General features: G+C 38.1%; 1 protein-coding gene across 2 annotated transcripts in view; it reads right to left on the reverse strand.

Moving 5' to 3' along the window:
* LOC131691701 (glutamate receptor 1) overlaps positions 1-21,578 on the reverse strand; it is a 496,119-nt gene that overhangs the window by 75,475 nt on the left and 399,066 nt on the right. For both annotated transcript variants that reach the window (XM_058978296.1, XM_058978295.1), the window contains exon 4: positions 11,785-12,038. In XM_058978296.1, the coding sequence (XP_058834279.1) occupies positions 11,785-12,038 (254 nt within the window). The remainder of the gene's footprint in view (positions 1-11,784; positions 12,039-21,578) is intronic.

Genomic DNA, 21,578 nt, shown 5'->3' on the forward strand with positions numbered 1-21,578 from the left:
ACAATTAAGCAAGCACTATTCTTTCAATATTTAACTAAAAATCCGTAATGAGTTACCGTTGGCCACTGTTACAAAAATTGATACCGGTTGCCGATATTATTTCAAAATGATATTCGTATTTCTAATATACACTGACGATTTGACTCGAAAGCTTGTTTAAATTCCAAATCCTAGTAACTTACTGATTATATACAAATTATTTCCGGTCTCCGTTTCTCGCAAGAATGTTATTCTAAATCTTACAACAAATTAAAGTAACTCGTTGATAGTTACGTAAAACCAAAAAGGTAAATAAAAGGCCTCGATCATCCGTGCAATTTTCTTGAATGATTTCCCAACGAAGCATGGAATCCAGTCGGCGAAGATAATACGAACCCACAGCGCACTGGGTTACGACTTTGCGTGCCCAGCATTTAGATATAATCTCACTGCAATTGCAAGTTAATTTGAACGTCCGAACGAAATGTTGTGGATACAGTGGTGTAGTTTCTTCCCGGCACGCTTACCCGCTCGCCCCTTCCTTCCAGTCCTGCCCAGCCCAGCCCGCAAACACCGCAGCAGGATTCAGAATTGATTGCTCTATGTTCGTTCGATTATGGCTGATGTGAATCAAATCCGCAAGATGGACAACGATAAATACTTATATGTGGCAGTAGACCAGAGCTAGAGGTTGCATTTAACAACCCGCATATCAGCAGTCGAGCAACTGGCAGACGGAAATTATCCGGCTGGAAACTGCTTGCATTTGCGCTCGATTTGAGTCGGTCAACGGAAGGAGAGAGCAGCTGCATCGTAGTGCATACATACGTAGGTACGGGTAGCAACAGAACGCGGTTAACCACAAGACATCGAGGATTTCTATGTGGCCTTGTGAGCTACGTTTCTGTTTCTCTATCGGGCAAGATAATCGGTGTTAATATAGTGAACCGCATGCTTTTCAGTATGTTGGTATGTTGTCTACCGAATCTGGACACCGATGGTGTCCACAAGTTTGATAAATGAAGTGTAGTTTTGACAGAATAGATAATAGAAGCGATAGGACCGAGCAGTGACACTAAGAAATATTGCAGCATCCTAATTTAGTTAAGCATCATTGGAGTTTTTCAGTGTGAGTGACAACTGTTCAATTTAATTGACCGTGCTGTCTAAATGATGCAGTCGATTCGGGTTAAAGAAAAACATCGGACAATTACCATAATTTTTACGGCATGCGGTTGTTGAGTTTAAAATAGTTTAGAGATTATTATTGCCAGAAATCGCTACACGATATATCTCAAAGTGATCACATTCTGAAGAGGAACTATCACTTAAATCTTCTCCCTAAGCACACACCGTGCCTGAGTAAATGAATTTGCTACGAACGACTCTCTGTCTCGTGTGTACTGATGTGGAGGACCCTTCAAGTAGGGATTCATGGTATTATCATTTGCTGTTCCTGCGAACCGGTTTACTTTCATCTGAGATAAAGTCTGAGAAGTTTTTTCAATGCATTTATAGCTTAAGGAAACTGTCCAAGAGGAGCTTCTGTGCAAATAAGAACATACGGATAATGGTTTATGCCCATATTATGCTTGTCGATGAGAAAGAGTACTGAAGTTTGTTGGGGGTACACTTATAGATTGGGAATGTAGAAACCGTCGACCAGGGCAAAATGCTACACTTTTCAGCTTCAATGCGGTATAACTAAAATTGCTGAAACTTTAGAACAATAAATAAGCGCTGATGGGAGAATGAAGAATACTAAATTTTACTTATGAAATCAAAACATAATCTCGTACTTCCAAGATGGACAAAAAACGCGTCCGAGTAACTTGCAATATATGATTTGCGTTGAAGTCTATTATCGTTTTTCTCAGTAAAACAATCATCTCCTAAGTGGAGAAAAAAACAGCTTCCTCCCAAAAAAATTTCTTCACTAATGAGTGCCACCTAATGTATTTTCTTCTGAACGGTATGAAAAAGGTATTACATACACACAGCCAACAATCACTGAATACAGTTTACCTAGCAGCCTGGAAATCAACCATTACAGCATTACATAATCTTCCGCAAAACAAAGAGTATTCAAAATCGCCTACCATCGACAATAGTGCAGTCGAATCATTCAGCTTGCTGCTTTATCAAAGGGGATGGAGTGTACCACAATGGAACAAATTACTGAGTTGTGTCCCCCCGGACTGTGACAGCGTCGGTGGGAGACGACACTATAGCCATGCGAACCACTAGCTGCTGTCATCAAAGAGGAATGCTGTCACCCCTTCTGTGGTCGTTGGTAGTAGTCGAACTCGTGAAAGAACTGGATGGTCAGGTAACTACGTAAAACATTTTAAGGAAAGCTTTTCATTCAAATGATTCAAAGTAAGCGAAATTTGAATTTTTTCGTGGGCCTGTTGAAGGATCCAGCTTATATTTTCATCTTCATTTACAAATTTTTAGCATTGAAAATGCTTTACTCTACTATATAGGGCTGGGGCTAGGTGTAAAACTAAAATCTGATTTCGAGCTGCGTCACGAAAATGTGGCATAATTTTAAACGATTGTATCGCTGTTAATTGTTGATGGATTTGCGTTAAATAGTAATAGATTCAGAGAAGTTCAACTTAAAATTGGTTGCAACTATAAATTGGTATTTCAACTGTACACTATTGAAAAATCCGTATTATTGTGAAAACATTGTGAAAATGTAAGAAAAAAGACAAAATTTTCGCTTACGTTTTGTTAATTATTGATGGATTTTCATGATTCGAACACCAATCGATTCAGAAAATTGCCAGTAAAAAATTATTATCAAATTTATCTATGTATTTTAATAGCACACTATTGAAAAACCCGTAAATATGCAATATATAGGGAAAACATACAATTTTCACAAATTTGCTCAAGATTTTCCCTAACACGGACCTCATCTCGACATTCATAAGCGTCCTACACATTTCATCGCTTGATATAAAAGGAATGTTTTTGACTGAATTCGTTTATTGTCATACCTGCTTTGCTGGCAGAACCAGTTGGATTATCGCTACAGTGGAGACCCGATTTTATCAGCACCCGATTTTATCAGCTTCATATGAAAATTGATAGTTGGTAGTTTGATGGGCTCTAGCAGACGAACGAAGTTGAATTCGAGTAAATCCTTTCTTGGGCATATATTTCTTGTCTTAGAGATCCGAAAAATGCAAAAATAAAAATACATTTTTTTTTAATTTTGCACTCTAAACCCCCTTAAGGGGAACTTATAGTAAATAATCAGCAAAGGTTGCAAGGCTATATCTAAGGAACAAGAACGATTTTATCAGTGTCCCTGTTTTATCAGCTTAAAATTTGCCAAGGGGCTGATAAAAACGGGTCTTCACTGTATTGCTGCTTGTAGGATAGCAGTTAGATCTTTCATTAGATTACGAGCTACGGAAGGGGAACGTTTGTCTCTGTGTGCGCTGGAAGAATTTTATTCGCAGCTTCAAACGACGATGGCGGAACAGAAGCGAGATGGCAAATTGGTGATTTATGCCGTGCGTATCAGTCGTGCAGGCAAGGCTCAAATTGTTCCAAAGGATTTTCGCCACGTATCCCGAAACATACTTATTAGCAAACCGTCCTTATTAGGACGAATATATAATGGAAAAAGAATTCTTTTATTAACTTGTATTAAGTTTGAGCTTGATAATTTTGTACATTTACCAGTGAATCATAATTTATGCAAATATTCTTCAAAATAATGTACCAACCCGATAGTTTTTCCAACCCTTTAAAGAAATCAGTGAATGTGGCAATCCTGCCACTAAGCGAAAGCCTCACCAAAAGAATGATAAACATATTTTTATTCGTCGCACAAAAGGATGGTCTTCCATCTGCACCAAAAAGTTAATAAAAGAGATCGCCTTGTGTTACACAGTGCTCATTTAACATGAGTTGCGAAAGAGGAATGTTCGTCTGTGCATACACAGCAGAAACGAATCGCCGGCAAGGTTCAAATTGTTTCAAAGGATTCTCGTCCCGTATCCCAAAACATAGTTATTAGCAAACTGTCCTTATTAGGACGCATATAGAATGGAAAAAAATAATTTGCGCCTTCAAGGGTTAATAATGCTGCATTTGCAATGTAACTGCGGTCGTGTCTTGTACATAACCCTTTAATTTTTCAAGTCGAAAAACACAAAATGGCGCCCGTGGTAACGTTCTGTCTAAGGTTAGGTACGCATGGAATTCCAAAACTGCGTACAGTTTGCTGCTTCAGGTTCGATCTGAAGCACAAAACTAATAATAAGACTCTAAAGTAAACTAGTTTATTAGAGGAATGAGCTAAAAACGGGTAAAAACTTCAAATTTGACGAAATGGTGTGATCTAAAACTTTGAGATCGATTTTTGGCCCCTTTTGCACTTTAAGGCGTCACCAAAAATAATGAATACAAAGAATTTGTAGATTTTATAGGTCATTCCTCCAATGAAAGGAGAGGTTAAATTGAACCACGTTCAAATGAGGTTGTACGCAATTTTGAAAAATTATGTTTTGCGATAAACGCGTGTAAGGTTTTGAGAACGTTTTCGATGAATTATTCGTGGTAGAATGTTAATATTTTGAAACAATTACATGGAATTATGGGTTTTGAAAATCGCTTATTACGAATCTTTCGAAATCAGTTTTTAGAAATTCAAAATTGGCCCGTCCAATACGGTGAACGTCAGCTAAAAAATAAGAAGTGTTTCAGCCAAAATCGTGAAACAAAGGATTGATAATTTATAAATACGAATTTGAGTTAATATGTATCAAAATCAAAAAAATAAAAATGGAGATTCTAATACGGCGCACTAAAATGTGTATAATTATTCTGACCAAAATTTTTCGTTTTTCACCGTTTTCTGTGCTCTGGTTGTTTGATAACTCACGATTAGTCTCGATGCCTCTACAGATCAAACCGTGAAATTTGTTGATGCGCGAATCGAAAAACCCGTTCAACACAATGTAGTAGACACTTATAGCTTTGAAAAAAATCCAAAGAAAATAAATCAAATATTTGAAATTTTTTTCGATTTACGTCGAAGTAGACAAGCTTCTGCTAAATCAACTAATACTACGTTCACACTACGAGTTAAAACGTGTTTTAACGCTATCTTGATGACGTTTTTCTTGTTGCCATTTATTATGACATGTTTTAACTCTGTAGTGTGAACATAGTATAACACAGCACGATAAAAATGATTTTGGATGTGTGATTTTCTAACAGTCACTTCCGAAACAAGGCTAATCGCTGCCAATCGTGTCTGATGAGGTCTGATATCGCTAAATTTAACCCTGTACCCAAAACGCAATCCGCTTGGTTTACATGAAAATAAATACGATTCTAATGCGAAATATGCATTATAACTGCAGCCAGCTTACATAAGAAGCAGTCCCTTCGTCTGGTTATAATGATACCTCCCAAGCGCACGGATAATTAGACGATCGTCCTTGGATCGACGTGACGGAATTATAGGAAACAATTTGCGATGCAGAGTCAAATGATAAACTCGCTATTTATTACCAAAACGTCCGAGGGCTCTGCACAAAAATCGATGAAGTTTTTTCTGGCTAACATTGCCTGTCATTACGACATAATTGTGCTCACTAAGCCGGGTTAGATGATAGGATTAATTCACGACAGCTTTTTGGCGAATCATGTGCTGTTTATAGAAACGATCGCAGTTATGTGAGCAGCCGTAAATCACGCGGTGCTGGCGTACTTATCGCATTGAACAATTTCATCGGTCAAACACCTGTTGATGTTTCGCATGAATGGCTGTTCGTTAACGTGGAGCTACCTGACGGTTTTGACAGTAAGAATGATCTAGTCAGTGCAAACAACCATAGCCGATCGATTGATGTTGTTCTTTCTTGCCTTGGGAGTAATGGCTGTGCATTATTGTTTGGTGACTACAGTTTGGTCTCATTTGGAATAAAAGTGACAATGCTGTACCTGTAATCAGTACCGTCTTTCCGCACTGAGGATGAAATTAAGTTCATACTAACGTGCATCTTCGAGAAAAAGGTAAACTCGAATATTTGTAACTCTTCACTGCATTCTAAAATGATTGAAATTTAAATTGAAAGTGGTTTACGTTTTAAAGTCTATACTGGCATTGCTTGATCAATATCCCAATGCATCATATCAATGAATCGGTAGCAAAGCAGTTCGGAATCACACATTGGTTCGTATTCCATGTGATCAAACCATCAGAAAGCATCAAACAACCAAGCAGAATGATACTGACGGCAGGAAACGCATCACAGCAAGTTCAGGATAACATTGAACCAATTCAACCGTTGCACGAACATTTCAGTTCGAGTTTCAATTTATTTTGAGCAAAACTAAGGACGTTTATAAAGTTCAGAAGTGACTGAAGGGATCTACAAAAAGTAAATCCCTCTAAATTCTACTCTTCCACTATACATGAGCCCTCTTAAATTGGAACCGAACCAATAAATTTTTTGCCTAAAAAAGGTTAATTTTCAAACATCCTAGAACTTCGCCTTATCGTACTCATAAGAAGCGACTATATTCTTTTTGTCAATAAAAATTATGTTTTGACATAGGACTACGTCTTTGTTTTCGATATGGGAGTGCACTTAGCAAAATCTACAAAAATGGTATGTAACGAAAAGTGGTCCAATTTTCTCACGATAAATTTTATTTTTTTCTCCGAAATACTTCTAAGAATAGATTCCAATAGATAAACCCAAACATTTTGATATCATGGCATTGAAAATTTAAATAATGTACAACCTAGTCAAAATATCGCGCATTTACACACAGAAGATAGCGCTTTCCAAGTCTGGCGCTACAGATTCGTGTTCCTAGCGCGCTACACTTCTATGAATGACGTCATCGTCGACTATTTAAAGAACGGATTTGGCCTGTTGAGCGACAGGCGGAGAAGATCACTGCGCTGTGTGTTTTCACAGCCAGTGTAGCAGAGTTAGAAGTCCGTTGCTTTGGCTGTGGAGGTACGCTACCTAGTTCCGTCCAACACGCGACTGAGCTGTCCGTTCAAACACTATGGTTTCTTTTGTGTTGTGCCTGTTTCTCGCTCACTTTTATGTACAATCTCGAACACAATTATTCGTACACAAAATCGCTTGTACATTCGAGCTCCATTTGTAAACACGGTTAACATAGTGTGGTGGTACTAGCTGTCTCTTTCGCTCTACTCATCATCACCATCTGGCGCTTGGGTTCAATGTTTGAGGTGAATGTGTGGGTAGGTATATCTAATTTGTTAGCAGTGTCACCATATTCACAGATTTTCCTGCAATGTCACAGATTTTTTTTCACAATTTTTGATCACGGATTTTTTTCACAGATGCCAGAATTTTGGAAATATTGTGATTTTTCACAGATTTTTAGGAAATTTATCACAGGTTTTCACAGATATTTTTCCTGTTTCAACTATCACAGATTGTAAAATGATATATTTGACCGAAACACAAATTTGAATGTGGCGTCCATGTTTGTTAGTGGTTGCATGCGTAATCTGCATGATAGCAATCTGTGCTTGAAAAAATGAATATTTCACATTAAGTAGTGTAATCCTACGTCTAAAGTTCGTGCAACCCCATAGGGCTGCCCCTTGTAGTTTTTTTTCGTGATAATAAGATACCTTGTGATCCTGAAATAAAATGATTTAAATTTTTCAATGTAGTTCACAGAAGTTAAATTTAAAACCTCAGTTTACGGTCAAACTAGGAACGTAATAAAATGTGAGCCACTTCCCTTATGGAGGATGGCTTGAATTAAACTGAGACACGCTGTGGTAAGCAGCATTCAGGTCTATTAGTTAACCACCGTTATTACATCGTTATGCAAAGAGCCGCTACTTCTACTCCTACAGCGAGGATGGAACATGAATGAAACTCAAGGCAGTACGCGCGCTTAGTATCACATTATATCGATTGATTCAAAAGAAGCAAGACAAAGTCGAAAGTTCAATGAAAGAGAATATGTGGCTTTTTCCGAATTTGGATGTCGACTCTGACCAGTTTCAGCACATAAGGAATGCTGTATTGCTCACAATCAACAAGTTTTAAACAAATCTAAACGGGACAATAGTACGCAGTAACACTATTTTAACTCTCGTAGTTTCAGAACTAAAAACTAGTTATCTGAACATTCAAATTTATTGTTTGCATTTTTGGACCTAACATCGCTATCAAGATGGCTGTCATAGGGGAGACCGGGGCTAGTTGGCGGTGTTTGAAGTTTTCATTTTTTACCGCTTTTATTTTGGTAGATCTAAAATAGAACAGGTTGCATGAAATGGTAGACTGTTGGCAACATCTATGAATTTTATTAAAATGTTTGATACGTTGTCTTCATTTCTAGAGACAAAAATATGTGACGCGGAAAAGCCGCCACCTTACCCCAGCCTCGGGGTAAGTTGGCGGAGCGCCAGAAGATAAGCAATCCAATGGAAATACAATTACATAAGTGTTCCATATGAAATGTGCCGATTGTCTTTTCAATAAAACTGTATAGTATTCGACACATTTCATTATATTTCAGTCTCAGTACCCCGTAATGTTGACTTTCACGCGTACTCCTTATTCAAAAGCAAATTTTCGAAATTCTTCAGGGGATTGGCTGAAATAGTTGTCCCCTGCAATGACAAGAGACACAAGAAAAAGTTTCTCTTACTTTGGAGTGAATTCCAGAAATAAAAATATATGATGAGTATTTTTGCACTGTGAATAGCACCGCCAACTTGCCCCGTGTGCGTTACCGCCAACTTACTCCAACCGCATATTTTATAAAAAAAGATTTAAAAAATTACTTTTGGGTATTAATAGGTATAATATCTATAAGGATGCTGAAAGCTCTTTTCACGCACTATCGAAAAATATAATTGTTCGGGGAATAGATTGACAACCACCTTAAATAACACAAAATGTTTAAAATTAGGAAAATTTACAAAGTGTGCTCAAAAACGCAATATCGTCCACAGCTTCTACAAAACGTAATGTTTCGCAACAAAAACACATTGGATAATGTGTTTCACATTACTTGAGGTACACAACGAGAGACAGCGCTTTATGTCTAATAGAAACGGAGAAGAGCGGGTTCCGCCAACTTACCCCAACCGCCATATATCTCCGGGATCCCCTACGATAATCAGAAGAATTCGAAAAGTTAAACCCAATTTATCGTGCACGGTCAAATACTTGACTATTATTTCTTGGCAAATGCAATTCTTATGGACTGGACATTCTTTAGCTTTAGATCTATGAGAAGAGAAAAACTCCGAAAAAATAACAAAAAAATGCAATAAAAAATGAACAACAAATACTTCTTTCTTTATTTTGTCAGCATTCTGATAATTAGAATGTGTGATGCTTTACTTTATCTAATCTCCTAAAATATCAACGTTCGCTCATATACGACGTTTGCCAACTATAGTCACGTTGTTAAAATGTTCAGATTGAATATGTGAAAACCGTGCTGCGAAAGCCACCTAAACTCACAATGGAATACAAAGATTTTTTTACTAGTCAAGCCAACGTTCAAATGGTGGACGGTAAACTCGCCATACTTCAGCATTTCCCCTTTGGCTAAAGCACTCTTCATTCTCAAACAACATCATGCAATTATGAAGTTCAGATTACCAAATGTTAATTCATAATATTTCTTTATTTCTAGCCATCAGATGTCCTCTTATCATTCCAATGGTTTTTACGATATCTCTTAAGAATTATTAGATTGAAACACGATTTTTCTCGGCCCTACTCTGTTTTATCATTTTAAACGCTATTAACTTTACCTTAGGGTGTCCGGAGTTTTGCTTTTTATTTGGAAATTCCGCGCACGACATGAGAATCTATTACTATGTATTTTCTTCATTTATTTTGATGATTTGTTGGCCTACTTGGCTCAAATTAGGGGCCCCTTAGTTCAATAATGCCCAGGGGCCCCGAGTGGTCTTAAGACGGCCCTATCTCCCAGACTTGTTCCGTCTGAGTAGGGGAACATGGGGAGACTTGACCAGGTTTTCGGCTAAAACTTCATAAATCTCTAAAAAAACCTTCAATCCCTCAAAAGTCATTGAGATATAATGTGCAAAGTTATTGTGCGTCTTCATGACTTGACTTGACCAAGGCGTGGGGAGACTTGACCAAGAGAATTTTAAAAAATCATAACAAAAAATAATGACATAAAACATACTGTAATTATTTTTTCCATATTGTCGAGGTCCTTAGGTAGCAGTAAAATAATATAAAACGGTTGCATTCGATAAATTTCGATTTTTTAATACATTTCTTTTTAAGGATTATTTGTACTGCTTGCATTGCGTGTTCACACGTCACAAAATCAGTCCTACTGTTGCTAACTTTGTTTATTAATACTAAAATATAAAGACTTATGTTTGAAATGGGATTTTTTTATGGCGTGATTAAAATTAACAGTAGATACCAAAGCATAATAAATATCAGGAATTTTGTATCTTTCTTCAGCTGATTGCACGATTGGTCAAGTTTCTTCATAAAATCTTGGTCAAGTCTTCCCAACATTAGTTATTGCGTTCAATGTCATGCAAATTCTAGTAATAACTATTCCAATGTTCCAATTTATGTAAAATCATTTTACTGCTTCACAAGGATTAAAGTGGTATATTAGTGCATTAATAGTCATTAGTAGTCGAGCAGATATGCCCATACAAAGTTTGATAAAAAATTACATCATTTAATGTAAATTTATTAATTACGTAATATTTTCTGTAAGAAAAGGATTTTTCATTCCAAACTTTTAAAATTACCTTAAGGGATCGCAACAAGTATTTTTGAAAAAAAAATTTAAGAATCGAATAGAAGACGCCATAGCCAAAATTAGAATTTTGAGCTTGGTCAAGTCTCCCCTTGTTTTCCTATTGCAAGATAGAATCGAACGACACTGCGGTGGAAGGGTCCAATGAGGCTAAATAACGCAATCGAGGTAGTAATACATGATCTTTATCCGCATATAACCGATACACTATTTATTATCCAGCTCATATCGCAATACGGAGAAGTTCTTTCCACTAGAGATGATAAATGGAGGAACTTCTTCCCAGGCACGAACAATGGTGTTCAGAACACAGTTGAAGCACTCTATTCCTTCCATCGTGACCTTGCGCCCTGGATCTACCTGTGCCCAGACCACGTTATGTACTTTTGATAAGCAGTCTGCCGCTTGTCAATACTGCAAACAATCTGCCCACTACGGGAAACCCAAGACGTAATCCGTAAACCGAATAAATCGACAACCTTCAAGACAGTAGCAATGACGACAGTATGTACGAAAGTGACAATCAAGAAAGCAGATCGAATGACCCTCAGGTGACGCTGAGAATGCTCCTCGGCCGCGGAAAAGAATTCCCGCACGCACTGGTAAATTGTGTGGGAAGAATTCGATGGACATGCATTAAGGTGATTTTTGTTATTTATATGTTGTAAATATTTAAAAGAAACACGGCTCCGGTAAGCTCACGCATTGATCCGTATCAAATGGATGAATCATAAAAAAAAATTTTCCCGTTTGATATTATTATTTTGACATTCGATACAAATGATCCGGAGAAAGCAGAAATTGCATGGAAGTCAAACACCAACCCAATGGTCACGAAAACGGTAGCGTTAGTAATCGTTAGACTACATTGAAACCAGAGCTTCAGCGTCTACATTTCACCAGTATTTACTACGCTACGGTTGGCATGAGCTCGCAGGAAACACGAAACATATTTCATACACAAAATGCTTAGCTGGAAATAGCTCGAATACTCACCAGTCCACTGAGCAGATAATGGTAGGTTCGCTTCCCGAGTGTAATATCACGCACGTGGCTCACCACGATGTCCTTGGCCAGCTCGGTGCTGCAGTCCAGCACGATGTGTTTGCGGGACCAACGGTTCAGCTCTTCGATTGTCCGCAGAAACTCGATGGCATCGCTGACGTTTGCTATCCTCTTCACGGTTTCCACGTGGAATGTTTCGTTGCCTGGCCGAAGGCCCTGGTAGATCTGTTGTAACCGAAGCAAGCCTGTAAAGAAAGCGGGAGAGAAGGGGGGAAGGTAAGATGAGAGTTTTGTTGCTGACACGCACGGCGACTGGCGTTTATTGTGCTTGTGGTGGCTGTCACCCGGAGGAAGGCATGGCATAGCAGTCTGCAGTCTGGAGCTGTTTCGGGCGGTTCCAGATAAATTATATTAATTTTAATGTCACAGAATGTCTTTGGGCGCTATCTAGGCGCCCGAGGGAGAGAATGCGACCGTAGCCTAGATACAGTTATGGACGCAATTTTAGTTATTTATCTGCGAATTAAAACATTTTGTGTGGGTATCTCAAGTAGTGTAGTTGAAATTTCAAAGTTTTTACATATTTTGCCTACTCGAAGTAACTTGAGGTATTATTCAAAGACTTTTCTAGATTTTGCTTGACAAACAGTGATGGCATGTAATTTGTGTTGGAAGGTTGAACTGTAAACGATTGAAAAGTACCCATCAATTCATTCCCCTTCCAATGAAATTAATTAAGTTGAAAGGGTAAAAACCTGTAAAAACCAGTTGCTCCATCCCGTAAGTAAAGAACGAAATCCCTTTTCAATAGTTCGATACTTTGCTTCCTCGTATGTTTGGGAAAATGTTTCAAAATGTACTGTCGACACATAAGTGGATAACAGGAACAATCCCCAGCACGAACGACATGGTACGTGCTGTTTTCCTCCCAAGGTACTCGATTCGGGAGCACAGTGCGCGCCGTCTGCCCCTGTCGATGGTTGCCGACAAACGAAAGGACGAGAAGATGCCACATTTAGCTTGAATTAATTCAATTTTTGTGAGACATGGGTCCTCTATCACTGTCTGTCGGTGTTTTCTCAGCATGCTGGGAAAGCTTGTGCTACCAGCAACAGACGATTAAAACCATACTTTTGGACCCCTCCGTTAGAGCATTAACAAATTAACATCGTGTGCGGGATTGATAAATGGGCTTTCTGGTACGTTTATTACATTTTAATTTTCGGTATGATGAGGTTTTTACGTGACTTAGGAAAATCATTTAGGAGATATCGCGAAAGCTCAGATGACGACACTTGCGTTGTTTTTTTGGTGGCATAACTGAATTGACAATTGGGCGCATTCAGATTTATAAATTTTCAACGGTATTTGAATAGATTTTATCGAAAAATTTACATAAAAATTGCAAGACGTTCAAGATAGGAAGTAATACTGCGCCAACATTTTGAATACCTATGCTAAGCAGGCCTCATTGTATTAAGCGAAACAAACAGGAGAAACGATTCTAATCACTATTAAACATGGTATCTGATTTTCTATTCAAAGTCTAAACATGATTCCCCTCGATTGAGATTCAAATCTCACACTCAAACCGAATATCCCCAAAAACATTAAATACTACTAAGGATCCAAATGGCAATTGATTCAATTTTTTGTGTTGTTCTCGGCGCTCGTCGTTGTCGGAACGGAAACAGAATCCCCGCAACACAACATAAGCGAACGAAAGCAGCAATAGCCCGTCGGCGAATCTAGCTTCCTTGTCGAAATGTGTAATTTCGTATGATTATATCTGGGCGGAACGTGGTGCCCGTTTGCGATGAGAGTGGCATCGGTTGATGGCCTGGGATGAAGAGAGGTTAGACCGACCGCTTGTCAGAGAACCGGGGAAGGAAACGTAAAAATGATACTGTTGCTAGCGCATTTCGGCATTCGTTTCGTTTCAGTGAAATTGATGGCTACTGGATGGAAACAGAAGTAATAAAGTAGAAAAAACGCTATAATAATAAAAACGCCAGTTTCACGGAAATCCCTGAAAAGCTATACTGGCAAAACAAAAAATTAAATTACTGAGAGACTGCCGCTGCTGTATGAGATATGTATTCGAATGGAAGCTATTTTGAATGTGCGCTGTTTATGTTTGATAAAATATGGATATGATTTTCGGATTTGGGAAACGTTTTGAGAACCTGGGATTTTTTGGTAATCGAATGCTATTTCCACAAGCTAGTTAGTTTAGATAAGGTAAATACACCACACTAAATATATTTATTATGTATATTTGTACACTTATCGTATTGTAGAACTTGTAAGAAATTTTTTTTCTAAGCTTTGCGTTGAAAGACCCCCTTAAGGAAAATTTAGCCTAACTTATTAGAAAGGGTAATGAGGCTATGACTTTTTTGTGGTGTTTAAAGGGGTAAACAGATCGAAACGGAGAGTTAAACGAAAGCAATTATGTAAAAAAATCACCCCAGAGGTAGCATTCGAACCTGCAACCCTTGGGAGTTCGACCCAATGCACAAACCCTTATGCTATTGCTGGGCTATGATGACGTCTCAGAAGAAACATGATCATAGCATTGGGGACAATGATCATAGCCTGCCTGTACAGCGAGATCACAAACAACCGAAGCAATCCTGGTTTTTCTTATCGTTTATTGACTAATTTGAGCTCATTGCCCATAGGACATCGGTTGGTGGTATATCTGTTGATTTCTGGTCCCTTGTTCAGCTAACAGTGGTACGAAGGGACGAACCCGCTGTTCGAATTAAACAAATGTTTAGTTTTGGTTTTTGACGCAAGTGCCAATACTTTATTTAAGACCTGGTGGTGAGATCTAATAGAATCAATAGATTAATTGTGTTGGGTGGCAGCTGCGGTCTTGTGTGTGATCTCGCTTTAGAGGCATGCTATGATCGCTGTCGCCTATGAGATAATCATGTGTTCTTCTTGGGACGTCATCATAGCCCACAGATAGCACAGGGGTTTGTGGATTTGGACCGGAGTCCCAAGGGTTGCGGGTTCGAATCCTGCCTCTGGGGTGATTTTTTTTACATAATTAGTTTCGGTTAACTTACCATTTTTGATCTGTTCCACGTTGGATACCACCAAAAATTCTTAAATAAGGTATTCGCACTTACATAAAAAACAATTAAAAATATGAATTATTTGCTGTACCCGGTTATAATTTTTCTTAAAATTTTATTTTGATTTTGCTCTCATTTCATCAATTTTTGATCGATTGAAACCAGCTTTCAAGGATCTGGAAATCAGCTCAGTTTCTATGTCCCTATTAGTGCTTGAATCTGTTGACCGGTCCCGGAATTATTCGGAATCCACGTGGAATATATCTGGCTTCCAAGTGAGGTGACTGAAGGAACAACTCATAAATGTAAGTAAAATGTTTGAATTGGTCTACATATGACTTTTCCGTTGATCCATCATGATGGACATGAATTGGACTATTCTTGGCTACCGAAAAACTGTTCCGAGAGAACCATAGAAAATGTAATTTTTATTATTCCAGCTATTTGGATTCATAGATTCATACGAAAGGCGAAGTTCTTCCAGTCATACACTCCTACAACTTTCTCAATCTGAGTGTGGCCATTCCGGTATCGGTTTAGAATGTAAAAAAGAAGGGATATTTGACGCCATTTTGAAAACCAAGATGGTGGTTTCCAGTTACCACAAAACAGTGAAAACTATCATCAATATGGGGATCTTTTGAAAGCAGGTGGACAGTAGAAAACAGCAATTGATTTTTGATGCCATTTTGCAAACCAAGATGGTGGCTTCTGGTGACCGCAAAACAATGAAAGCCATCATAAATATGGGTATAATTTGAAAGGGGATAGTATGGATCGTACTTAGTTGACTGTGAGTAGTATGTGGAAGACCAAAATTGATTACTGATGCAATTTTCAAAACCAAGATGGCGGCTTCTGGTTACCACAAAACAGTGAAAACCATTATCAATAATCGTGTCATTGTAAAGCGGGTGGTCAGCAGATGACGGAAATTGGTGATTCATGCCATTTTTATGCAATTTTTAAACCCAAGATGACGATTTCCGTTTACCACAACACAGTGAAAAGCTTCATCAATATGGGTATTATTTGAAAGCAAAAACCGAAAATATATGTTTGACGCCATTTTGAAAACAAAGATGGCGGCCTCCGGATAACACATAACAGTGAAAACCACAATCAATATGAGGGTCATTTGAAAGGTCAAAAAAATGAAAATGGAAACCGTAAACCGTCATCCCAAACCAAGATGATGGTTTCCAGTTACCACAAAACAGTGAATACCATCATCGCCGCCATAAAAATTTTCCGACACCGATTATTTACGAACTTGAGTATTCTTAATTTACTTATTTCATCAAAAGAAGACAAACTACTTCGATATAAGTTGCCTCAGTTTCCGATTACTCGCTTTTCTTCCGTCCTAGTTTTGTTGAAGACGGAAAAAATCGTTCCCAGATTCGTGAATGAAGTGCCATGAATTCTGTTTAGTTTTTTCGTAACAGGACAATGAACACAAATCACTTGTTTTGTAATTGTGTTCAATTTCCTTTAGTAACGCTTGCACAAAAAATTTACTTGTGAGATCATTGTTTGTTTTTTTGTAAATTGAGTCGTGCTTATATCCATAAATGTACATTGTTTATGATTCGACTATATGGTATGACTAATTCAAGATTTATTACATCTTGATCGTGACTAATTACATCGTATTTGTATTTGTATTTGCCTTTGCCTTTGCCTTTGCCTTTGCCTTCGCCTTTGCTTTTACCTTTGCTTTGCCTTTGTATTTGCATTTTGTATTTGCATTTTGTATTTTGTATTGTATATTTTGTATTTATATTTGCATTTGAATTTAATAGTTCAACTAAAACTTGTAGCTCACTGGCATCGCTTTTAATATTGGACAAAAAGGGTAAACGATCTTTCGCCGTTATTGAAAAAGACATTGTTTCCGAACAGGTTTGAATTTTTGGTGATGAACGGTGAGAAACAGAGTCAAAAAAATATTTTTTTCATTTGCCAAAATCAGGCAAAAATGATGAGACAGCGACGCTACTTTCTGAAGCACCAGAACTTTGCGAAAATGAAAATGAGACGTCGTTTTCGCTTTGAGATTGAGAGCGACATTAGTCCCTTCGATGTTGAACCTAGCGCTAGGCGAACGAAAATACACTATTAACGATATTTACTTGTCGTTGTTAGATTTCGTGGAATTACGAGCTAGTGATGATATTGGCCGACGTAAGCACTATTGGTGTGCATATTTCCCGTTGTTGCCACGTTCTAGTTGCAGTTCTATGCATATTGCTATAATTTCATTTAATGAAATTTAAAATGAAAATTAAGATTGCTGATTTAAAATTAAAATGAGATTGAATTTTCGTATTGTCATAGGAAAACGGAAGTCTCTACTTCTGCTAATCGCTTTCATAGAATCGAAAGTAGCACCCGGCTTTGTCTTTTTTATTTTGCTTTGTATGTATTTAGTAATGAAGGAGGCTGCAAAAAGACGAAGGTGTGGATTTCATCGTTTATTAAAAGGATATGAGAATTTTAGGCCCTGGTGAGGAATTGCGTTCAAAACAGTACTTTTGTTAATTTGCGAAGATGAACATGGTTTCGTGTATTCAATCAAATTAGACACGTTAGCATTCATTGACTCTGCACTCTGTTTCAAATATTGAATTTCACTATCACGCTGTTTCTCTCGTGATTCACGGACAGCTTTCACGGAGCAAACAGATTTGCGAAATTTCACATCCTCCAAAGGAACTCGACAATTGATTTGTCCAGGACTCGAAACTTTAGTGTGGTGCACTACTTCGCATGGGTTCTGCAAACTAATGAATCAATAATCAATTATATGTATAAGACATGTCTCATCTTATTGCTAGGTAGATTAAATCTTTTTTTTTGCACTGAAAAATGTTACAATTCCAATTTTTAACATCGATATTAAAATTATATTGTCGTTGTAAAAATTATATGCGCAAACAAAATCGATACTTTTCTCGCTTAAAGTGGTAGATAAAACGAATCGATCAAAAGGCAAAAGCATTTCTCGCGATAACCCTAACAATGGCGAATACCGGGTATGCGACATTGTTGATAGCCCCAACAATATTGGTATTTTTGGAACGGGATTGACGAGTAGATGACAGAAATCGAGAATTCAGTTACAACAAGTCTTGGATGTGAATGCAAATAGTAAATAGAAAATATATGTTTCAACCTTGTTATTCATGCTTCTTACCCCCATAGGAATTTCCCACCAAAGAAGGATTATAGTTGAGAGTGTGGTTGTACATATCGTTTTGCTATGTTTCCACGACTGATAAAACGAAACCCTTGAACAAGGTTAGCATCGAGAGAAGGAATAAAATTCATTAAAGCTAGTACTGTCAACCTATTGAAAACAGCTTACAGACCTAATCTTGTTAGGGAAAAACAAGGAAGAGAATTCGCTTCGTCTTCCGTCACTCACATTTCCCTTCCATCGGAAAACCAAGCATCAACACAGTCTAGGTACGTGTCTTCTGTTGCATGTCAGTCCCGCTAGCTTTAAAGCCTGTACAAATTCAATGTTTGTTGCATGTCGCACAGCCCCCACAGCTTCAAGGCACAAACACGCAGCCTGACTTTTGAATCTTGCAGCACACACACACAGACACACGTTCGGTACACAACAACCAGAAGCCATACCTTGCGTTCAAATCGAAACTAACCATATCAATTCAATTTCCCTGGAGCGCTTCTTCCCGCTCGATGGTGCAACTGCATGTCACTCCTAATGATGGCTTTGATGTTGTGCGGTTGCTTTAAGCAATCGACATTCCGTCCAGCCGTGACAGGAGGAGAAGGAGGAGGAGATACGAACGGATGAGTTGGCAGCAATGCGGGACCACAAATTCGTTCGCTCGAAACGGATATCCTGTCGGCAAATCCAATATCACATCACCGGCTCCCTATGGGATTGAGGAACGTCAGCCGTCCGTCAGTCGTAATCGTATAGAGAAATGCTACGTCAATTTGCTTCGTTAGGGCGTGTAATGTCTTTCGTAATTGCTTTTATTAGCAGTGTTTGTTTGTTCTAGCTCGGCTAGTGTTTGAGATAGTGTTGTCACCTCTGTAGCTCGTATCGGTGGTTTAAAAATCATTTTGGATCTGTACTTTAAGTACAACTTGTTGTGCTATAAAAACAGTTTTTATATTCATCTCAATTCCTATCATGTAAATCGTTTACATATCCTGATCAAGTGATTTGATTTCCCTGCTAAAATATTCTCATTCAATATTTCTCGAAAAATAAGGGTGAACATCGACCTCCAATGAATATCGAGGCTAGGTTCAGCTTGGACTGTTAGTGAAGATGAAACAACGGTTTGCGGGCAAAGTGTCCATGCTGAGGGCATTCTGAATGGTAGCTAATTTTGTGAGATAAACGAAAACAGAATATTACTGATGTTACTGGACTCTTCGATACGTGATGTGTCAATGAAGAACATTTTCTCGCAGGAAAAGTGTACGTATTTATTAATTTGCAATCATTTTTGGAATCTCCTAAAATCGAAGGTATTCCGTAACTTCATAGGTCTCCTGTTGCATCAACGTGTTGAAAAACTCATTCTTGTGTCTTCAAGTATCTAGAAGATTCATACGATTGGGAATAAACATTCGGCCGATACGAATTGTAGTAGGATGCCGGTTTTTCTGGTTTATAGATAGCAGTTACTGTTATCTAACCCCAGTCACGGCGAACTATGACTTATTTAATGTTTTTGAATGGTGAAGTTAGAAATGATTAGCAAGCTATCTGCAAATTGTTTTTTTATGTTTTAAGTGTATTTGTCTCAAGCGAGAGCAAGGATGTGAAATTTGCAGGTCGAAAAACTAGAAGTTTCCGGGTCATTAGAACCAGGCTCTAAATCTTACGGACTAATCTTTTGTCTTCTGCTGGCAAGAGTCGAGCTTAGGCAGCATTGCTACCAATCGCTCAAGTCTACCAACATGTCTTACGGCAAAGACAGACTCATGTCTATTAGCTCTGTCAGCCACCGAAGTACGGTGGGTAATGAGCTAAAATTAGACACCAGACGTTAATAAAAAAAACTCGGGCCTTGATATCTAGCGGGGAGCATGGATTGAGAAAGTGCATAATTTGACTCTATTAGGTAGGGTGCCACATTATTTCATTAATTACTAATTTCATTAACTCATCGTCTTTGATATGTACCAATATTATAACAAAATTGACTTGAGAGTGATGAAATCCTTCTGTTCGAGCGCAGCGAAAACTCGTATAGGGTGCCCCAATTATCGCACTACCATTTGAACCAACGCTTAACGAAAGATGGCAGAAGTTGCTCTAATCAAAGGCTTCAAATGGGTAGGGTGATAATAGAAACAGTGCAAAAATAGGCTCATTAACCTACAGGCTCTTTTAAACATGTTTTGAAAGCGGAATTAAGTGTTCTCAAATCAGAGATCGAATCTTCTCTAACCTAAGCATTTTTCATTTCTTTGTTGTTTTCCAGAAATACTCATTTTTCAGTCTAGGGAAATAGTTCCATGTAATTTTTTTGATTGTTAGTAATCCCTTGAAACCACATAAAACTACAAAAAATTCTTCATCTTTAATCATTTCACGCAGTTGGATTGAAAAATTGAAAAGGGGATCAAGTCTTCTCTATCTCCCCTATATATAAACGCTTATTAAAAAAATGAATTTCATTGGAAGTGATGTAGTTTTCGATTTTTGGTCACATGACTCTCTATAGTGCAACGTTTCGAAGGAATAACCCGTTATCTTCAGGGGAAAGCAGGGTTTGAACATAAAGTAGTTATAGTCTCGTAATACAAATATTTTCAAATTTTATCAAGACTACAAATATCTTCTTTTTCAAGTGGAATGTAATATTAAGTTTATTTCCGCGAGTTATAAAGTTATAAAGGGCTAACACGAAATTATTGCGACACCGAAAATGTCATGCCAATTTTCTTATAATGTTTAAAATCAAACCAAAATTTTAGGGTAGTTTTATGCATATATTTACTTCAAAAATCAAAGGAAAAGTTAATCGATGGAGCCTTGAGTGTAAAATTGAACGCATTTTCGCTTGATGCCCTCCATCAAAGTCTTTACAGCGTCATCCGGTACCAGTTTCTCACTTTTTTTCCATTTTCATAACTTGTCCTTCTCGTCTTTGACTGTCTTCTTGCTCTTCCGAAGTTCCCGCTTCACCATTGCCCAGTTTTGCTCCACCGGGCGCAGCTCCGGACAGTTTGGCGGATTCATGTCCTTTGGAACAAAATGGACAGAATTGGCTTCACACCACTCCACACTTTTAGAATAGTGGCATGATGCCAAATCTGGCCAAAATAGCGGAGTTTCGTCGTGCTGCTGCAAGAACGGCAAAAGGCGCTTCTCGAGGTACTCAGATTTGTAGATCTCGCCATTTACTGTGCCCTTTGTCACGAAAGGCTCACTCCTCAGTCCGCAAGAGCAGATGGCCTGCCAAATGAGATATTTGGAGGCGAACTTCGACATTTTCTTCTTCTTAAATTTGTCGTCCACATAGAACTTGCTCTTGCTGGTGAAAAACTCCAACCCCGGAATTTGCTTAAAATCGGCTTTTATATACGTTTCGTCGTCCATCACACAGCAGCCATATTTTGTCAGCACCTTCTCGTAGAGCTTTCGTGCCCGAGTTTTAGCCGTCGATTGTTGCCGCTCATCGCGGTTTGGGAAGTTCT

This window comes from Topomyia yanbarensis, chromosome 3, assembly GCF_030247195.1.
Source record: "Topomyia yanbarensis strain Yona2022 chromosome 3, ASM3024719v1, whole genome shotgun sequence".
NCBI classification, from domain to species: domain Eukaryota; kingdom Metazoa; phylum Arthropoda; class Insecta; order Diptera; family Culicidae; genus Topomyia; species Topomyia yanbarensis.